The 20,961-nt window shown below is 38.8% G+C and overlaps 1 protein-coding gene across 3 annotated transcripts in view; it reads right to left on the bottom strand.

Moving 5' to 3' along the window:
• MTHFD1L (methylenetetrahydrofolate dehydrogenase (NADP+ dependent) 1 like) overlaps positions 1–20,961 on the bottom strand; it is a 149,339-nt gene that overhangs the window by 114,224 nt on the left and 14,154 nt on the right. For all 3 annotated transcript variants that reach the window (XR_011094951.1, XM_068677083.1, XM_068677084.1), the window contains exons 8-11: positions 17,585–17,696; positions 13,005–13,084; positions 12,193–12,290; positions 7,952–8,125 (exon numbers count right to left, since the gene is read on the bottom strand). Coding sequence is in view for 2 of the 3 variants with exons in the window: in XM_068677083.1 (XP_068533184.1) it covers positions 7,952–8,125; positions 12,193–12,290; positions 13,005–13,084; positions 17,585–17,696 (464 nt within the window). In the remaining variant the exon portion in view is untranslated. The remainder of the gene's footprint in view (positions 1–7,951; positions 8,126–12,192; positions 12,291–13,004; positions 13,085–17,584; positions 17,697–20,961) is intronic.

Raw genomic sequence — 20,961 nt, 5'->3', positions numbered from 1 at the left:
AAATCTATCTTTTACATCACTGGATCCTGATGTTCTTTTTGTTTGCTTCCTTGTTTTTTTGTTTAAAAAAAAAAAAAGAGCAAAGAAGCCTTTGTTAGACATATCTGAAAAAATATGGGCAACAAGAGGCAAGCCTAATTAAGATTCTATAGTGTTTTAGAAAAATAATTTTCCTATTTAGAAATGTAATGTTTTAACTCAAGTTCCAGTAAAATAATGGGATTTAGTACATCTATAAGAGAATTCCTTAACTGAGACTATACAGAAATAGTACTTTGTCTATTGACAGCTTTGAACTACTCTTATATGACCATGTAGTATGTGGATTACTTAATTTGGGCACTTGTTTTCATTCATTTTCCCCCACATGTATAACATTGTTTGTCAATGATCAGAGCCTAAAGCACAGCCAGTAGCTCACTCTCTAGACAGTCATCCAGCTTTCCTAGAACTGCACTCCTTTAACTGAAAAAGGGAATTCACTTCCTCATCTGTGATTCCTGTCAAGCACACACAGAAATACAGTCCACATCACATGCCAATAGAAATCTTCTCCCCTCAATGCTGTGCCATTCCCTCTGCCATGACCTTACTGCAGAAATTCCTGTTCAGTCCCAAAATGCACTGCATTAATACTATTTTCCCCACTTCTTACGTGCTGGTCATCAAGGTTATTCTGCACAATCTGCTTAACAGCTGAGGTTCTTCTCTATATCAATACACTTCCCAGCTTTGCACCATCATCAAAATTTCAGCAGCGCTGTCTAATCTGTTGCCCTAAGGTCATTAAAAATATTAAATGACTAAGCCCTAAGATCACTAGCTAGAGTGACCCATATCATCATCTCTTCCTCCTGACATGCCCAGTTTTAGCATAGCCAAATATATGGCTAACCTCATTTCTCTGACTGAAAACTGTCCTTTCTCATGTGTTGCTTATCTCATTGCCTTTACAGTGCAAAAATATAGCCATTTCTCTCTCAATGAAAGGTAGAAACTATCTTACCTTTACAAGCTAACAATTAAAAAAGCTAAGGCTGCCATACTTCCTAGGAACTTGCTCCTATGCCCATATCATTAATCTATCAAAACCACCAGTCTGAAACAAAAACCTCTCCATGTTTATCTTCTCATATGATTATTTGATTCAAGATATTTTGCTACAACCAGTTCTTCACTTGTATTTTTATTATTTCAACTTGAATTCAGAAAAACAACATCAGATCTTGTTGGTTTAGCAAATGCTTTGTGCAGAAAACTGACAGTTATTGCATTTCATGACACCTGGACCCTACAAGTACTAGTTGCATTTGTTCTCAGATCTCCCTGCAAGCCTTTCCTGCAGCAGTTGTATTTCCTCACTCAGAATTTCACAAAGTATTTATGTAGATAGATACAAAAGCTGGGAGATTTAGAGCAGATGCTGAGAAGAACCTACTTTATCTACTCTAACGAGCAGGTTTGGTCCCTATCTTCTTTTTATCAGTACCATGCCTTCTCAGTTCCTTCTGATCTACTGCAAGAACACAAAATGCTACTTCATTTCTTTCACTTTCCTGTTTGTAATTCCTACAAGAACAGATAGTCTGTAATCTCTACAGTGTTACCACAGCCAGCCCTCCCTGTTTTACTCTTGCTAAACTGCCAGCTCCCATTTTCCCCACTGCTATTTCTGGCATCTCTCTTTTGTTCCAGGATTCTCACTTGCCTGGAAATATGGTTCTTTCAGAGCACCCCAGCCAGATTCACTCGCATTCACTACCAGTCTTGCCTCCTTGGCTACTATTCTAACTCTAGTTGTCCAAAACCTCTTCAAGTCATTATTAGTATAGTTTCTTCTTGTTCTATTGTCTCATTCATTTTTGTCTATTCCCCTAATCCCTTTTACTCAATCCTCTTATTCCTGTGCATTAAAGCCCAGATTTAAATAATAAAAAGTAATCCTGAGGCATTGCAGCACTCAAAGATGTAACAAGATGACAACATTTTAAGCTACTAATTCTAAAAACAAACAAACAATCCCTGTTTGCTAGGAGACAGACTCCTCTAACTGCTATAACCATTTTCTAAAACTTACTAGTAAAGGACTTCCACAAAACCCCAAAACTCAGTGCACGCAACCCCTACAACACTGCTAACAGAACAACTTGTATTTGCACAGTGTTTCCTGTCAGTGATTACCGATGTGTTTAAATATCAGATGCATGATAGTTCTTATGAAGTTCTTATTTGACATTATTCAGAGACACCACTGCTAGCTTATTTATTCAAGTGCCACTCAAAGCACAGCACAAGACTGATTGGGCATGCAGAGAGGCATGGGGACTTTATGACTCTCACAAAAAAAGGTAAAATCAAAGATGTGGTCTACTATTCAGTATAGGAAAGGAAACCAGAAAAAGGCAAGTACTTTAACAGTAGCCAAAATGCACATTGGTTGTTGTACCAGGAATAGTGTCTACCTGTCCCAGAAGATACACACAATCAACAGTAACATTACCAAAACGCTCTGCTGACCTGGCTGGCCTATTCTAATATGACTATGTAAAACAAACCAGAAAGCACTGGAAATTTTTTAGTGACAAAGACCCTTTTTTAGAGAACAAGAAGGGAAATACACTATTGCTCAGTGCAGATTGGAGAAACAGGTCTTACATCTGCTGAATTTCCAGTACATTGATACTCTGCACCAGCCACATCCCTAACATGAATGTGACACTCTGGGAGAACCAACCATCACCAAAACGAGGGCAAAAATGAACTAAACTAAGCTTATTTTCCCCAGAGTACTCCTGCAGGCATGCAACAGTTTACAGGTACACATCACTGCAGACAGGACCTTGTCATCATAAAATCTGCTCGTCTTTAAAAGCCTATGTTTTCAGTGTGTTCCTCAGATGGGTTTGTTCATTTTAATAAGCTTTCTTCCCTTCTGAGAAACTCTGATCAGTAGTTTTCCAGCAACTACAATTTATTAGATAAATACCTAAAGGTTCAAAATAACTAAAGGCAGGTGTGATGGAGGAAGGCAACCAAGAACAAGACTTCCAGAAACAATCTAGAGCACTTGGGTGACACGCTCACAAGAACGCTTGCCCACTGCAGCAGGTAGGAATGGGCACAAACCCCTGAAAAGTCAAAAACAGGCACCTGACTTTTTAGATTCTTCCCATCTCACAGAATTAACAACCACGTGGACTCCTGGCAAATCACACTATTCAGTGAAGCCAGATTGGTCTTGACAATTCACCTACTTATCCTCAACTTCTCTTACATGAGACATCCTGTCAGGACTCCTTTGATTCTGAAAGGTTCAGCAGCAGCCTTGAGACTACAGGACAAACATGAAGAGCTGTACAGTTATTTAATATTTTCAATAGATACCTGAACCTCAGTTTTAAATACTGGTTAAAAAAATAGCCTGAAATTAAAACAGATTTTTATTCCAATTATTTCCTTAGAAAGTTTACTTTACATATTTTCCCTTTTGTACCTGGCCTACACTTTGATCGAATTTTATAAATAAAATAATCCATTTAAGCTGTTTTGTGGACATTTAGATGTTTTTGCTGGCTATACTACTGAGCCTGCACACTTGGAACTTAGGTCACTACCTCACATGAATATAAAATTACAACTGCCAACGGGTAACTTTAGCTCAGTTGTACATTTTTAGATAGATATGCAATGCTATGTTTTGACCTCGTGCAAATCTAGGAAAAAAAAAAACTTTAGAGTAAATTTTAATGAATTTTGAGAGACTTTTATATACGTCTGCATTCTTCATATTTAATACGCTTTCAGTCTAAACACAGAAATCCCGCAATCATTTCCCTCCTTAAAACTTACTTTGCCACCTACCAAGTGGTCACCAGCTCTTTGGCAAAGCAAGTTTTCCATAACACTGGAAAGCCTTCTCCCCTTATGTATATCAAAACAAAGATAAGAACATGCAGACTTCTTGTTTGTTTGTTATACCTCACATTAGCTTACAGTGGAGCTATTTCTGTGGGAAAGCTGCATGAGGTCTGACAAAGGGAAAATAAACAAACAGTGAGATGATACACTGCACCAGCTGCAACCTCCTCACAGTTACCACAGCCATTCTGACTCCAGCAAGAACTCTACTACTTATGTGACAATTCTGCTCTTGCAGTTCCCTATCCTCAACTTATCCGTACCAGCTGTTTCAAAGATTTTAACGAGTTCACCATTGTCATGATGCACATGGAAACCTCTGAAGAAGTCTTGTTATTGAGGTGGTGGGCAAGAGAGCTTTCATAAATGAATTTCACATCTCTCACCCAAGATTACAACGGTCAGAGATTTATTTCTGAGCATAGAAGTGTTGCAATTCCTGTCACTTCATTGAGGTTGGATTACAGCATTGCAGTGCCATCCTTAAAGTGGGATTGGAGCTTCCGGATATGAGAGTACAGTGACTGCTGTTAAGCAACAATGATTGAACAAAGCCAGCAACAACTGAAGAATCTACAACTACAAACTCTCAGTAATTGATAAAGACAAAATAATCCCCCTCAGCACCTATGCAACTATTTGGCAAATACATGACAAACAGTCTCAGCCATGACTTTCCTTTGCACTGCCAAATGTTTCTGTATCAACACAATGATATTTTTTTCCATTTAGTATTCTTTCTTTTTGTCCACCTTTTCATTGTTTGTTTGGTTTTTTTTTTTTTTTTTTTAAGCACCTATGGGCCAAGAAATATAGTGAACAGAAATACCATCCAACCCATCTGAAGTTAATGAAATCCAAATCTGCAAATTCTGTTCCTAAGACATTTACCATCGTACAACTTGTACAAACATTAAGCAAGTATCTACTTCCACGTGGTCTTATCTTACCAATAAGTAGTTTGTTAAAAAACAGTCACTAATGTTAGTGTGAAAAAGTCCTGATTTTAAATTTTTTAGCATTCAAAACCTAATATGCTTTTTGCTACAAGCAGCATACGTTTCATATTGTGGTTACTAATATGCTGTGTACAAGCTTGAACACATGATCCTGGGCACTAAACTCGGCTCCTGTCTCATACAGGCTTTGCTCATTTTCATACTTTCAGCATGCGGAGAATGAGAGGCAGCTTCACTTAACATATTCTGAATCATAATTTGTTTTAGTGTACTGAGAGTCTGTATACAGGCAGTTGATGGAGAAGAACTAATTACTCCATGAGAACTCATGAGTCTGACCCCAAGGTGTCTTAACACAAGCCCTATAACAAATTACACACACACACACACACAAGAATAAAAGAGAATGAGAAAAATGCTCTCCATAGAGAGGAAAATAGAATTTACAAAGAAACGATGTCTTCACCTGGATGACTTTTTGGGTAACGTGATCTGTTAAGCAAACTAATTTTTCAGCATTCAAAGCGTGTATTGCATTTAATTGTACTTGTGTGCATTCAGAAAGTGCACATAAAGCTTTCAAATTACTAGCAACATTTTAAAAAGCAATCTTAGGATAAGCATTGCATTAAAGTAAATTAATTACTTGCAAAAAGTAAGTGTTAAGATAAACATCTAAGGTTTAGATAGCACTAAGGATAGCATCTAGCTATCCTTAGAAATGAAAAGGGTACATCTTAGTTGCTATCCAGACCAAAATGTTCTGGGCTCTAGCACATCAGGAATAAACTAGAAGACCATTTGCACCAAATATTCATAGCTCCTAAACATCATGAAATACTTTAGCCCTATTGTGGAATTACAGGCACAAAAGTCTCTGGCTGCACTGTGGTCAGAAGAGGGAGATTCTCCAGCTTGCTGAATACACACATCCACTTTTTGCTACCTTTGCTTATGAAAAGTTGACATCATACACAGTTAATATTTCCATCAGACCAAATACTGAGAACTAAAGAAAATGTTTAAGATACATGCTTATGAAGCCCTGAAAACTTACTCTGAAGACCTAAACACTGCAGCTTTCTAAGAGTGTCTAAATATCTACGGTTATTGTAAGCCAACATAATAATCCAGATGGTAGGGTAACTCATCCTTGCCTTAGTAGGGAGAGGATGAAGAAGGCAACTGAAGGTATTATTTTGCTCTCTGATTTCCATATTGAATGGTGTTCAGTCCTCATTGTACTAAATATTCCCTCACCAGATACAGCTCCCCAGCTTTGTGAAAACCATTGTCTGCTACAGTCAGTTCAGCAAACACGAACAACTGAGAATACATGAACACAAGTCATATTTGATATGTACAATATTTCAAAGTAAAAAGTTGCACTCTCTCAGAAGAGAAAGTTCCCACTATTACAGCCACCTTGCCCAAGCACTCCTTATTAACCACCTCATGCAACAGATGTGGTTTCATACTCATTAAGTGATGCAATGACTTCAGAGAGACTGCAAATAGCAACATATTACATAATCAAGTTACATAGGCAACAAAAGCAGCTATTTGTTTATGAAATGCAGTTGAGTCTTTATACAAACCATACAAACTTATGAATACAATTTTCTACTTGTTCCCAGTTCTTTATTCAACTTGTGGAAATTCTGCCTTTTTTTTTCCATGAGTATATACTTTTCTGTCTGTGTGCCAACATGGCAGAGACATACCTTCCTGACATACCCTACCTGAAAGACAAGACTAGGGGACAACAAGGAGTGAAGATGCTTAAGAACTTGCGCATGGTCTGACAACTAAAATCCACCTAAATGTAGTCTTGCATCGTGCTATCTCCCATCTCCAGCTATTTTCAGATTTCTGTGAGTTTCAAATTTCTGTGAGACTGCTGCTAGAGAAGCTTGGCACAGCCTACAGCATCCTGCCTAGCTGATGCAGTTGACAACATGAGCCTGAAAGTACACGGTAGCAGATTCCTTCATCAAACACAGTCAAACGCTGTATCTGCTTTTCATTCTACAAGCAAAAACACAACAAAAGTAAACCTAAGTAAACCAGGCTCAATCAGCTATTATTTCCTTCTTTTAAACAATTGCTCTGAAGTCCTCCAGGCACATCACTATACACTGCAATTCTACAGCATAGCTTTGAAGATAGCTTCATAACTCACTGGCCTCAGACACATAACATCAGGTCTCTCAATCTACAACGGCTCCACCTCAGATAAGGCCAGAAATCCAAGTAGTGCCCACAAGAAGACGCTAAAGCAAGCAATTTCCAGATACCATCTGACTGAGGAATTGGTAGATCAAGGCAGTTAAAAACAGCTTTCTCCTGGATCAGCCTAGAGCTATGTTTTAAACCTGACTGGTTGTAGTTACAAGGAAGCACCCATATAGATTAATTCAGAACATAAAGAACACATTGCAAGTTAAATATTAATGTGAAAAACCATAGTTGTTCACAATTATAAGTCTCCACTTAGCAAACCAGGTGAATGAAAAATGTGCACAGAATGCAGAAAAAATAGCTCTTCAGAAAAGAAGCACATAAACCCTGTTGAGCATAGCATTTGTTGTAATCGTGGGAACAGAGAGCAGGATAAGCCTGCCTGGCGACATGTCTACATTTCAGAGAAAAAACATGGCTTATTTAACTATGTAATCTGTTCTTCAATAAAAAAAGTATTTATTGTTAATATCAGCAGATTAGCATGTAGCTTCTGTTACAGTTTGTTTATAAACAGCCACAACAGACTTAAATATTCTAGTAAAATATTTAAAATTCTGATAAAACAATAAGAAAAACACTATAAAACAGAAAGGATTTAAGCGTAGAACACCCTACCTTTATAGAACATACTTTACCTCCATAATAACAGTTTGAAAGAAAGGATGTGTTACTTTAAAAAATATATATTGAAAATTTCAGAACAGAGAAACATACAGCCCCAAACACTCAGGGTTCTTATTTGTGCAGTGTATCAAAAAGATGTAAGTTGATTGTTTATATTAATATGAGTAGAAAGAGTGTGCATTGATCACATTACCATGCATTCTTACCCAGCAACTAGAACATATTTTCCATCTGGTTGATCCTTTAACCTTTCCAGCAGGGACAAACGTACTTTGGCTTTGGTTTGGCCATAGATTTCAATTTCATCTGTAAGCAATCCTATCTCCTTGGCAAGTACATCGACAGCTTTTGGACTCTGTGCTCGGGAAATCTCAATATCACTGGAAAAGAAAACAAATAGAAGCCAGGAGATTTCTCTCAGCTTAGGTGGTCGACAACAGAACACAAAACAACAGCAAATACTCCAACAATGGGGCTTATTGTAATCAGTTTTTCAATCCTCTCTTGTATTTGATTAATCAAACCTAAATATTAGCTAATAATGAAAAATCACATGCACTGTTTGTTGGTTGTTATAATTTCACAGAGCTCTCGTTTAATCAGATTCCAAATAACACGTAATGCTTTCATATCAAGCTAGAGACATGTCTGCTGGATGCTCCAGCACATCTCACTGGAATAGATGTTTCTGTTTTTGTTTTTCTTCTCCTCCCTCCCCGTACTCTTCAGCACATACACTTTACTAAAAAGCGTATACTTTCCTTGGCCAAGAGTCACATAAACACATTAGCTAAACTTGATACTTGTGCATGTAGTGCCTTTCATCAGAGGGTACCACCAAACGAGCTAAGCCTTGCTACTCCCCTGAGGGAGCCAAGGGAAACCAGGCGCTAGAAGATCAATTCACACACTTCGAAACCACAGCTAAATTGAAAATGGCCACATAGCAGGAGTTTAATGCACAAGGCTCAAGCCAGAAGTCCATTGAGCTTATAACAACTTCCTGCAAGGACTGCAAGTGGCAGCCTACGCAAGAGAAAAGCACAGAGCAAGAACTGCCTGAGGGGAGGTGGCTGTAGGCTGGAAGACGTGATGCATCCACAGTTTCTGACCTAGACCACCTGAACTCTTTAGATTTAATACCCCTATATGGATTTTTCTTCTGTGAGCTTGACCCAGTTGTCCCTGAAGCCCCCGTAAGCTTTGAGCAGCTGCGAGGTCCTGCAGCAGTAGTGTCTAGGGTCAGGAAAGCAAGATGTTTGGAGTCCCTCAGCTTTGGATTGCTCACACCACCACAAAAACTGGCTAAAAAAACTGCCAAGAGATTAATTACTTTCAGCCTATCCAGACTAAATTCCTTCCTGCAGTTTTGGCTGATTACAGTATTTTTAAGATCTAATCTGGCAATGGCATCAAAGCTAATGCCCTGAACCTTCAAACAGTCTGCAAGACCTCAAATATCCACAGATTAACACAGAACTACTGCCAAATCTCAGCTCCAAGCATGGACTTCAGCTGTTCTGCATCCACCAGCAAATGATCAGTTTGTGCAAGCTTAATTGCATGCATTTCTTTGATGATATCAATATCCTAACCTGGAACTATTCAATTACATCTCAAATATCCCACTTTTACACCCTGCAGCTAGGTGTACCCCAGAAATCACCCATTTAAATACTGACACAATCCAGTGTGAGGGGGCAAGAAGCTACTCAACCACAGGACTCAATGGCTGGGCTGCAGACTGTTTTGTTGCATGTACTCATCTGGAGTCTGATTACTTCCAAAGACGTACTGACTGCATCCCCCTTGCATAGAAGGATATACCTTTGGCTTTCTTACACATTTTTTCAAACACAATTAGCTGTAAAAATGTATCAAGAACACAAGATGCAGTGGCTTAAAAACATCAAATGACTTAGAACATTTAAAGTTTTCTTCAAAACTCTGTCTATAAAAACAACTTCAGCCCCAGAAAAACATTGGTAAGGTGATGGCAGTGTGGTACCTTGAAGGTGTAAGGGAAAGAAAACATGTTGGGTCACCTATTCTCTCATTAAAGCAATTGACACATTCAGCAAAGGGAGAAGAATGTAGATGCACGTGACAGAAAGTTAATGTGATTTTTCCCCCCTCTCATTTTCTTCCTACTAAATAAATCATCCTCTACCAAAAGACTGAAGCTGCTATTTGAAATCTCAGGACAGTCTATCAATACTCTCTGCAGCAACCTCAGCCCTTCCCATTTCCTTCATCTCTCCCACCACAAACACCCCCCTGAGTTCTGGAAGAAACAATTAGTTTTTTTCCACCCTGCAGGCACCACGACTACCAAAAAAAGGAAGGAGCAAAACTGACATAACTGCACATTTCTAATTCATTACAAGGTACATAATTTCCAGATAAATAGAATTACACATATTTTTAGGAGTCAAGTAAAATTGGCAATGGATGCTGACAGTTCACCCTTTGTAAAACCACTGCTGTTGTCATTTCCTCATCAGAGGTTCCCTTAAGAACCTTCAAAGCAAGTAGATTATTAATAACTTAGAAAACCCTTAAGGATAGATTACACACTGACACATGCAATAAGGTGATAAAACAAATAATTCCAGAAGTGACATTTATACCTTAATGTCTGTGGCTAAACAACACATACAAAACATTTCAGTCTATTACATTTTTCCAGATAAAACCTATTTTCTGAAACACAGGAAATTAAAGACTTGGTTATAACTAACTTTTAGAAGTCTACATTTGCAGCTAGTTCTTTTAGTTTGACAAAGTATTCTATATATTGGGAATCCCAGAATTATTCAGTAAGTTATATTATTGAATATTAAACTGCAAATGTGCAACACTGGTTCTTCTGCACAAATGAAATTTGTTAAGCAAAAAATGTGCTATTGCCAGCAGTAAGCCATAATTCATGAAATGCAAGAAGATTTAAAAGACACAGGGAAGGCTCTACATCTACTCAGCCTGTCATGGAATTTTCTTACTGAATATTTGTAAGAAAATCCCCCATTCATTTCCAGAACCTTTGGAAATATTTCAATTAACACCCAGATCTTGAAGAAATCAAAAAGCAGATGTTCCTAGTTTTAGTGCTTAAGCAGTTTTGCCTCATTTTCAATGAAAACTCCATCTGCTTCCAGCTGTGCACTACTCTAATATGCAATTTTATTGCAGGATACCTTCCACCTAATGACTTATTTTACACTTTAAAAGAAGAAAAATAATAAAATAAAGTTAGAGTAATCAAGTAAATAGAAGTCCTATTACCAGTTATACTGCCTAGCATTATATATCAAATACATAAAAACATATGTACTAAATACAGAACTCCATAGAGAGGGTGGGGAATGCTTTTGGAGGGTTTCTTCCACCATCATGTTCATGACAAGACATGCTTTGGTCTATTGTTTAACTATTTAAGGACAGATTTTTCAAGTTTTTACTCTAGGAGTGAGTGTTACGTGTTGGCCCAGGGAAAGCTCAAGAATTTCTTCCCCCTTGTGCCCCTGAAAACTCATTCTTTTGGCATCTCTGAAATTTCAAGTTGCCTCCATTCCCATTTAACTCTTGTAAGAGACAGTGAGAAGTGAATTAAAGTGCTTAAAAACCAAAAACATTTCACTACAGCTTTCTGAAAGCACAGCAATGAGATTCAGAAGCAGGCACACCACACAAATACACACGCACAAATTTCACGGCATTACTCCATGGCAGAACCTCCCTTCAAGCCTTTGGTTCCTCTCTGTGCCACCCACCACAACCAACGGGTGAGAAAATCACTTCAGCACAGCAAAGAGCTCAGGCTGCCCAAAACTCTGGAGATATCAGAATCCCACTAAGACAGACCAAAAACCCTGACAGGGGCCTTGGGAGGTAAGGGGAAATGAGAGAAACCGATGGAAAAAGAGTTATGTGAATAAACGTGTTTCCTGCTCTTCATGCCTATACATAAATTTAAAAGTCTAACACAGAAGAAAATACTTCTGCTGAGGGAAGAAGAAACAGCATCTAATGCTATTAAAATCACTGGACCTTAACAAGATCCATAAACACTCTCCTCCATTAGGGGTTTCCTATACTAGGAACTTACACTTTTTGTTGCTGTTGATATTCCACACAGCTTCACCTCCCTTCCTGCAATGAAACCTTCCAGTTTTAGGTCTTCAAAAATAAAGTTTGGCATCAATTCACACCACAAAAATAAAAACTGAAGCAAAGGGGCATGGTCACAAGAAGGCATACAACAAAAGGCACAACGTGTAGACCATGTAAGCAGATTAAAAAATAGGCTTGGGAAAATTTTTGGCTTGTTGTCATGTTTAACACTTGGCTACTTCTTTTTTTCTTAAAAAAAGAGGGGGAGGAGGGAAGGACGGCTTTCTTAAAAACAAAACAAGCCAACAAAAGCAAAAGATCAAACGTTTATTACCTGGGCACTGGTGAGAGAGGTTGAAGCTTCAAGCAGCGGAGGTCCCACTTCCTGAACTGCTGGGACTGGATCCATCGCTCTGTGTTTTTTACCATGTTCTGTTTTTAAACAAGAAAACAGCATACACCAGCTGCATCATAAATGCTGAACACTAATTTGAAGCAATCTCAAGAGTGTGTTGAAATAACTTTAATGACAAAGGCCAACAAAAACCAAACTAAAAAAATTGTTCCATCTCTTGATTTCAGGATGTAAGAAAAAACAACTGCTGCACTATGAGTGTGCTGTTGTTTATACAGATTTCAAAGAGACAAAACCATTAACACTAAAATGGCTGAAAAAGATCTCTAATTGGGTGCCTGGAGATTTTATTCTGGTAAGATTGAGAATTACTGTTATTCTCTCACACCCTAAGAAGAATATAAGATATTAATTGCTCACTGACAACCTCATGCTGCTTCCACATGAAACAAGTTTTTGGATCCTTCATCCATCAAACCACAAAAATGTGTGCAAGCACAAGTAAACGTCATTGCCTTGTAAGAAAAAATAACATTAGTCTATTGATAAAAGTGCTTCTGGCAAGCTTTACAACAGTTATCAAGAATTGTGAAAAGTTTGATTTTTGATTTTTCTTCAAACACAACTGGCATGGTTTACTTTAACTGATTACAAGTTGCTATTAAAATGGAAGGCAGGTAGGATTTTCAGTTGAGCAGAACAGAAATTAGAAAATTTAAATTCTGGAAGCAGTTTTTACAACTCACAGGAAAAGTACACAAAAAATGTACAATGTTTGAAGTTACACTAACCTGCATTCGCATTGCTACTGCGAGAGAACAAACTGCGTTTTCAGCATCATGGTTGTTTTGCTGACCATAGTTGTGTTTCCCTGTAGAGAATATTGCACAAACAAATCATGAGACTTTTGTGAGTGGGAGCAAGTGCATTTGAAAGCTACCCCCAAACAAAATAATTCTGAATGCTGACTTGAAAGGTAACAATGTCACTGCCAAAATAGGAGGCTTCTTTAATACTTGAACTGAAATAATTCAGTAGGATTGATATAGTGTGAAAATTAGAGAGCAACTGGATGCTCTGAAGTATATTATGCAAACATTAACATGCATATGACAAAGCTTATGTATACTTGAAAAAGAAATAAGGAACAAAAGAGATCAATTCCAGTATTAATTGCTTCTGGACCAGAGAGAGGGAAAAAAAAAAAAAGAGAGAAAAGAAAAAGAAAAGCCTGACAGGTACAAGGATTTGAAAAACTAAGCATATTTTTAACAAAACACCTAACTGAGCATGGTAAAGACAGTCTTCTTTTTCATACTCCCATGACAGTGAGCGAGAACAATGAAATGATCACAAAAACACTACACATTATTATACAATGGGATATAATATGGGATATATAAATGGGATTTGCAACTGGGAATCAGAATATGAAAAAAAAATTTGAACGGCAAGTTATCTTCGTGAGTGTGCCATTAAAAGCAGATATTCTGAAGAGTCTGTACAATCTAGATTGACTCCAACTTTAGAGACAGTTAGGATTATTATATGATACGCTGCCACTAGAAACAATCATACATCAGCTACCCTAACTAAATATATTATTTTAACATTTCCTTGTAATCCTTCTTTTGGCTTGTTCTTCTGCTGTTGCTTATGGGCTTTTATCTAGATGCAGTTTCTCCAGAACAAAACTCACATCCTAATCTCTATGGGCATTGCAAGGCCCTCATCTCATGGCGAAGGGCGTAGACATAAACATAATAAAAAAATAACTGCACACTGACAGTGTTAGTGCTTCTCTTAGAGGGGAGCTGGAGTGCAAACCCTGACCTAGCCAAGCTCTCTCTCTGCTCGCTCTGGCTGTTGCCATCATGAAACACCCTCGTCAATTTGCAGAGCCACCCCTGCCAGATGTAGGCCCCCATGGTGGCAACGGGGCTCCGGAGCCTAAGGCTGGGCCCAGTGCCACAGGCAGGAGCACGGGGAGGAGGCAGCACAGCACCAGCTCCAGAGCTCATGCCCATCACCAGCAGAGCCAGAGGCACAATATATAAAACATTTTTTATATATATGTTTTTTATATATATGTGTATACACACATACACACACACACATCTCTTCTGAAAACAATCAGTTTTCAACTTGAGCACAGGAGTATTTTACTGAAAGAGCCCATCACAGTCATAAGCTGAGCATTGCTGCTTTGAGACCAGGCTGGGACAGCTGCCAGAGAGACAAATGAAGTAGGGAGAATGAAGTTTAAAATCCCCTTTCAGACAGCTGTGCTTTGCACAAACATTTCAACTTTTTATATTATTTGGCTTAATGTGATTTCTTTATCAGGGCAGAGCTAGCATGCTTGTAAATATATATTGGAATTAGATGTTCCCCTTCAATAAAGTGCTTGTCTCAGCCTGCCTACGCTACACGCTCACCACACAGACAACTAACCAGGCTTTTACAGGGGTGAAGGTGAAGCCAGAGATAAGTTATGCCCCCATGAGGAACAGGATAATCACAAGATTGCAATGGTGCACTAGGGATGCGTTTTTCCAGATGGGAACTGGAACAGTGCTCTCTGTTTTGGATTCTGGTCAGATCAGATGGACTGCAGACACTGCTCCCTCCTCTGCCTCACCCTGATGAAGGCCCACCTACTTGTAGCACATGGCCATGCAGATGATTGGATGGATTTAGAATGGAGAAGATGTGGTGAAACAGTCACATTTCCCACTTAGTTACTTAAACCACATTGGCTTGAGCTTTCAAATGAACCCAGAGGAGCTGGGCATCAAATCCCAAACAATTTTGGCATAGTTTTGTTCAGAAATTCATTCTTCACTTCTATACATTTACATATGAAGGATTTTGCTGCAAGAGGCTACCAGCACCCACTTTGTTCCAAAATCATTAGTGCAGCAGAATAAGATGTTGCACTGCTAGCAATTTTAGAATTGCAATCATTAAAAAAACCTTTGATCAGATTTAAAAAGAAAAAAAAAAAAAAAACAAAACGTGGAGAAAGAATTCCATCACCTGGAGCAAGCACTTTTAGCTCTATTTTCCTGGCATACATCACTGCAGCTGCCCAATATAACTACATCCTTGCAAATTTGGAGCGCTTTTAAAGCATTCAAGTGCGTTAGGCTACATATATATCTCATGTAGCAAACTAGCACCATGTAGCAACAATAAAAGTCACTTCACAGCCATCATTGCTTTTGGGCCTCATTTAGCTCCTGTGACCCCACAGATGTTAAACTGGGCATTTCTAAAGCAAGAGAAAACATGGAAAAATTTCTGAGCACCTCAGCCAAATAGATTCTGCTATGCACTGAAAGTGAACAGTCAGTTATAAGACTTAGTGGTTTCTTCAAGATCGTAACTGTTCCAAAATATGCTTTTAATACATATCTTGCAATTCAACTAAGTGCATTCTTCCTGTCAGACAGACACCTGTGTTTCATGTACGTCTCTAGCAAGTCTTCAGGCCAACGTTTCTATAAGCTGCTAAAATGTGTTTCTGCTATTCTTTCGGAGTTTCTCCAAGTTTCTGACAATCTCAAAAGCATAAGCATAAGGACAGACAGACGTTTGGTAGGTAAGTTTCTTTTTAAACTATCTTGTTAAAATCTCATGCTGCCTTTCAAAGAAAGGCTATACATAGAGCAGCCCACTGCCACAACCTGAAAAATTCAAAGAAATCTATAGGCACATACCAAATCTTATGATTCCTGCCTTAAGAACGGATTTTACTGTGGTACATGAACATCTTTCAAGTGTTTTAGTAGTTCTCAAATTTTTCATTTTTAGGAATAGAAAACAATAATATTACTGATGGCTCTATAGAGCAACTAAGGCTTGAAGATTTTTAAGTCTCAAGACATGTCAAGCAGATAAATTGTGTAAATGAGCCCGTGAAGGGAAGACCCAGATTCCCCTGCAATGGAAAGTGGGAACTGGGTATCAGGAAATGGGATTCCACCAGCAGCGCACAGAGCTGGGCGAGTTCAGTCACCAGTGCTGCCCACTCAGGCTACAAGAGCTTACCCCAGCCTGCCTTCACAGAACTACACCTCCGCCCCAAGTTGGACACCTCAGTAGCTCCTGAAGAAGGCGATTAAAATGAGGATGGGCCATTCCTTTTCATTCACATATTCATAGGTGCTACTGTTGTACCTCCATTCCCTTTTCCTTTCCCCTTTCCTTTCCTCCCCCATTCATACTTCATGCAAGGAGTGTGTCACACCAGTAGGTTGGGTACCTGCTGAAGAGACCTACGCTCCAAGCACGTAAGTAACAGACCTGCTCTGTAGATACTTAACAATTATACCCCATTGACCCTATGCAAAACAAAGGGCCACTAAAGACTCAGAGTCTCCTAATCACTACACTAGCGTATCATGATTCCCCTCAATCCCTCTTTGGTTTAAGAAAACATGAATTATTTTTGGACAAGTTGTGCAGCATTAGCTAAGGATGAGGCTTAGTACCCTCCCCTCAGATTCCCATTAGGATCAGAGCACTGTTCTGGGAGGTGGAATAGGAAGAAGTCCAAACACCTTCAGACAGGTGAGTGCATTTAACCCTGATCTCCCACATCCGCAGTGTGTGTTCAATTCAAGAGGTTATCAAAACAACAAAAAGAACCTTAAGGTCAAATTGATACATGCATTACTAAAAAAAATGAAGATATCTAGGGATTCTCACAGTAGTTGAAGGAATTTTATAAGAAATGCAATTCTAGCAGTGGAATACAGTAACTTCTGGGAAGCTTTCATAATTTCAGCATTTCTCAACTAAGAAATTAATGAACCTATACCCCCTTTCCAAACACTAAGCTAACTTACCTTAAAAGGGGTGGGTGGAGAGGAATCCAAATTCATTTTGTAGGAGTAATGGCTTCAGAGGATATCTTGCCGTTTTGAGCTACACTATTTCTCCACTTTTCCCCTACACCATTCTCTGTACACAGTTCACAAATAATATTCTTAGCCTCTTGCCTTTTTCCCATGCTCCAGATGAGGCCACAGAAGTCACAAGATAACACGCTGTACAAACCAGGACTGAAATAACAGCTCATCTGATGACTCCTCTGAATGAATCCACAGGATCATTGCTTATTTAACAATTCTGATATGAAGAATTTATTCTAGTATTTCCTCTCTCACCTGACACATTTCCTCCCCCCATTTATTTACCAGAGATGCATTCACTCATCCCGTGTACAAAAACACCCACTGTTAAAGGCTCCCTCCCAAAGACATAGCTTTTAACCACATTGTGTGATCATTGACATGCCACACGCTTACTTCAGCGATTCATCATACATCACTTTCAGGAACAATTCACTTTTAATGCCTCTTACCTGACAGCAAGTCCCGAGAACAGTTGATGATGGTGGTTCCAGGCTTTATCCAGCTCACAGGAACATCGTCAGGTTTCGTACTGCCAACTACTACCACATCCGCATGATGGAGCTATGAACAGCCCAAAACCCACCCCAGAAACAAAACAAGCATTTAATGTTAGAAGTACATTCTTGAATACGCAACTTATATTCAGACCTTTTTAGCAACAGTCTTTTGAGACTTGCAGATAAATGGAAAAAAATAATTGATGGCTGGATTCTTAACCACACATGACATTTATGAACAATAGCATTTTAAAAAGAAAAAAAAAACACAAAACAAAGTAAACTGAAAATGGGCAAGTGAGGATCAGAGTTAGCACCAATAGTATTTAATTGGGATCATATATTTCCAACAAAAAAGTCCCATCATTGTCCACAGTACTGTCCAACAAAGTAACTTGGAAAGGCTTGGGAAAAAAAGGATTGAAACACAGTAAATAGGTAATTATAAAGAGCACGTTTGGTTTATCTGAAAGTAGAAAACCAGGTCAGCTCATGGGAATGTGAGATGACCTGATCTGAAAACATCAATGACTTTGAAGAACACCAATTAAAGCATTTTTTCCCTTCTCAGTTCATACTTGCTAATCAGTACCTCTGATTTAGTTCGACCTTACAGATGTTAGACCAAAAATGCTTACTAAAAAATTCTTATAATCAAAGAGATAAGTGTCTTCCTTTCCTCCCTGTTCTGAAACAGGGCCCTGTAACAATTATTGGAATCAACATGAGATAAGGGACAGCACCAGAGACAGATGTATAAAGAACCACTCCAACAGGAAATATGGGCACAGCACTGCCTCACGCTGGACCATAAAAAATGATTCAGAGAGACAGTGATTTTGGATTTTTTTTTTTTTTTTTGAAAATTTTAATAAATGTCAAGTGTCACACTCTCAGCAAGCCTCTCCATGAGTTGATTTGTGACTGACAAACATTCCAGCTTCTTTTTTGGCCAAAAGTGCTCTGACGCAACCCTGCCCAGCACTCCTGCCAAGAAAGAACAGCTACAAATTCTATCAGGATAGCAGTTTTTTGGCACAGCTGAACATCCAGGAGGGGAGAAGAGCGTAACTGTGGCAGAAAAGGCAGAAAGCTAGAAGAGCTCCAGCTTCTCCCGAGAGGACACACGGATGGCCTAACCCTCCTCAGAGATCCACATGTGGAAACACAGCCAAAAGTGTGGGAGAAGGTTTACTTGCTTCACAGATGACTAATGCTACAAGCTGATTCGAGCTTCAACCAGGAGTCCTGTGACACCCCTATGATTGCCTGCAAATGTACAGTCTCAACAGTCATTCAGTCTTATACAAATTACCTGCGTTCCTGCAAATATCATCTTACATGCCACTCCGAGGAGGTCACACAAGTAATAGTGCTTGACTAGTATCAACTCAACTTATACTGTGGAATTTGCAAGCAAATTTGAAAGACACTGCAGTGACTTACGTACCAAGTGTATTATGCTCTTGTGTACCAAGAGTACAAGAAGCAAATCTCCCCTGTAAAAGAAGACAGCCTCTGCCATAACAGCCAGTGTCATCAACACCGAGAAAAAGTGATTACAGTGATTATTCCCAGTTACTGAAATCCAGTCTTTTGAAAAACAAAAAGAAAATAATATTACAGAAGTTAAAATTTATACACTGAAGATCAGGAATGTCATCCCATGCAAAGCCTCTGAGACAAGGACTATGAGCTTTATACAACGCTTTGCATCATGAAGCTATGAACCAGTCGAGAGCTGTATGCAATAAGTGATAATTTTGACAAATGTTCAGCCAACATACTTATGACAGAATTGATTCAATTTAACTATAATGTCAAAAGACAATTGACCAAATATTCATTTCTATGATTACCAATCATAATGCTCAAAAATGTTCTTTAACAGCTGAACACAATCACTTTTTTTAGCCAATGTTAGCACTGGTTCAGATGGCTAATGTCAGACATATCCATAAATGTGTCAAAAAAAGACAAACCTTTGATCTCATTGCCCTCCCCCACCTCCTCCATGAAAAGAAAAATTATCATATGGTACAGAATAGTTGTCTCACAGGCTGAAGATGGACTGAGCACAAAGCCTTCCCCCATGATTTACTTTTCCTCATTTCCAAAAGAAAGTAAATGTAAAGAAGGAAAAAAAAAAAAAAAGTGGAGATGCATTTTTAACTCTCTTGCTATAAGTACTTTTACGCGCAAATATTTATTATATGGATAGTCAATGAAGTATATGAAACAAACATTTATGGAACTTTTTCCTCCCTTGGTGATTAAAAAAATTATATCCAGAAACTTGTTTAACTGCAATATTGAGTCCACTGGAAGCAAAACAGTTGCTTACAGAATTTTGAATGTCTTTGGAACAGATTCATGTGATCTCCCCATCAGGGCATTTTGGTTTCCCTTGCAAGAAGTCGTGCCCCTGCCCCTGCCTCACCTTTTTATTTTTTCTTTTGCCATAACCTACTCTTTTGACTGCTCGTAAATCACAAAGGCAAGCAGCAAGCCCTGGGAGTCATGTGCAGACCCTATCTCCTAAATCAGGAATAAATCACAGACATTAGAGATGGAAAAGACCTATGAAATCATCACATTCAACCTCCCTCGCAAATGTACTGCACAGTCCCCAGACAGAGGATGCATCTGATAGGAACCAGATGCTATAGGCAAACGTCGCCAGAAGGCTGAGGAGCTATTGACAGGCGCTAGCGTGTGGCCAGGGGGTGACCCATCAGGCAGAGCTCGCTGATGGAAGCGCTGCGTCCCACCACACAGCCCTGCAGAAGGAGCGACAGCCTCATCTGAAACCATCCGCAGCGTGCTAGGCAATGGGTTGAAGACGAAGTAAGCCAATACTCAAGTAGCATCCTGCCTTCTCACTGGTAAATATTTTTTCAGTTGGGAAGAGCTGTGCCAATAAATAATCTGAAACCTTACCTCATAACAAAATACGGTTCCCTCCACCAGGACTTAAGTAGAAGCAGATTAAGAAGAACCACCCATTCCCAAGACAGAACATCAAATGTTAAAACAACAATGCAGACACTCAAGCCAAGTAGTTAATGATAATGGTAGAGAAATTGTATATTCCAGATAATTGAAAACCTATTTTGACATCAAGCCTGCATAAACATTTTGTTTCCCCCTATTTAAGCTGAGTGGTACAAGAGCCACTCTTAAACACATGACCAAGGAAAAAAAATCCATTAACATTTGAAAAGTAAAAGCCCTCAGTTTCTTGGGTCTGAAGTTAGGGCAGCTAAAATTTAATAGAGGGGATGAAGAATAGGAAACTGATTCAAAGTTGTTTTTTTTTTCCCTTCCCA

Source organism: Anas acuta, chromosome 3, assembly GCF_963932015.1.
Source record: "Anas acuta chromosome 3, bAnaAcu1.1, whole genome shotgun sequence".
Lineage (NCBI taxonomy): Eukaryota > Metazoa > Chordata > Aves > Anseriformes > Anatidae > Anas > Anas acuta.
The sequence above is the reverse complement of the archived record's forward strand: the minus strand, read 5'-3'. Positions and strand labels throughout refer to the sequence as shown.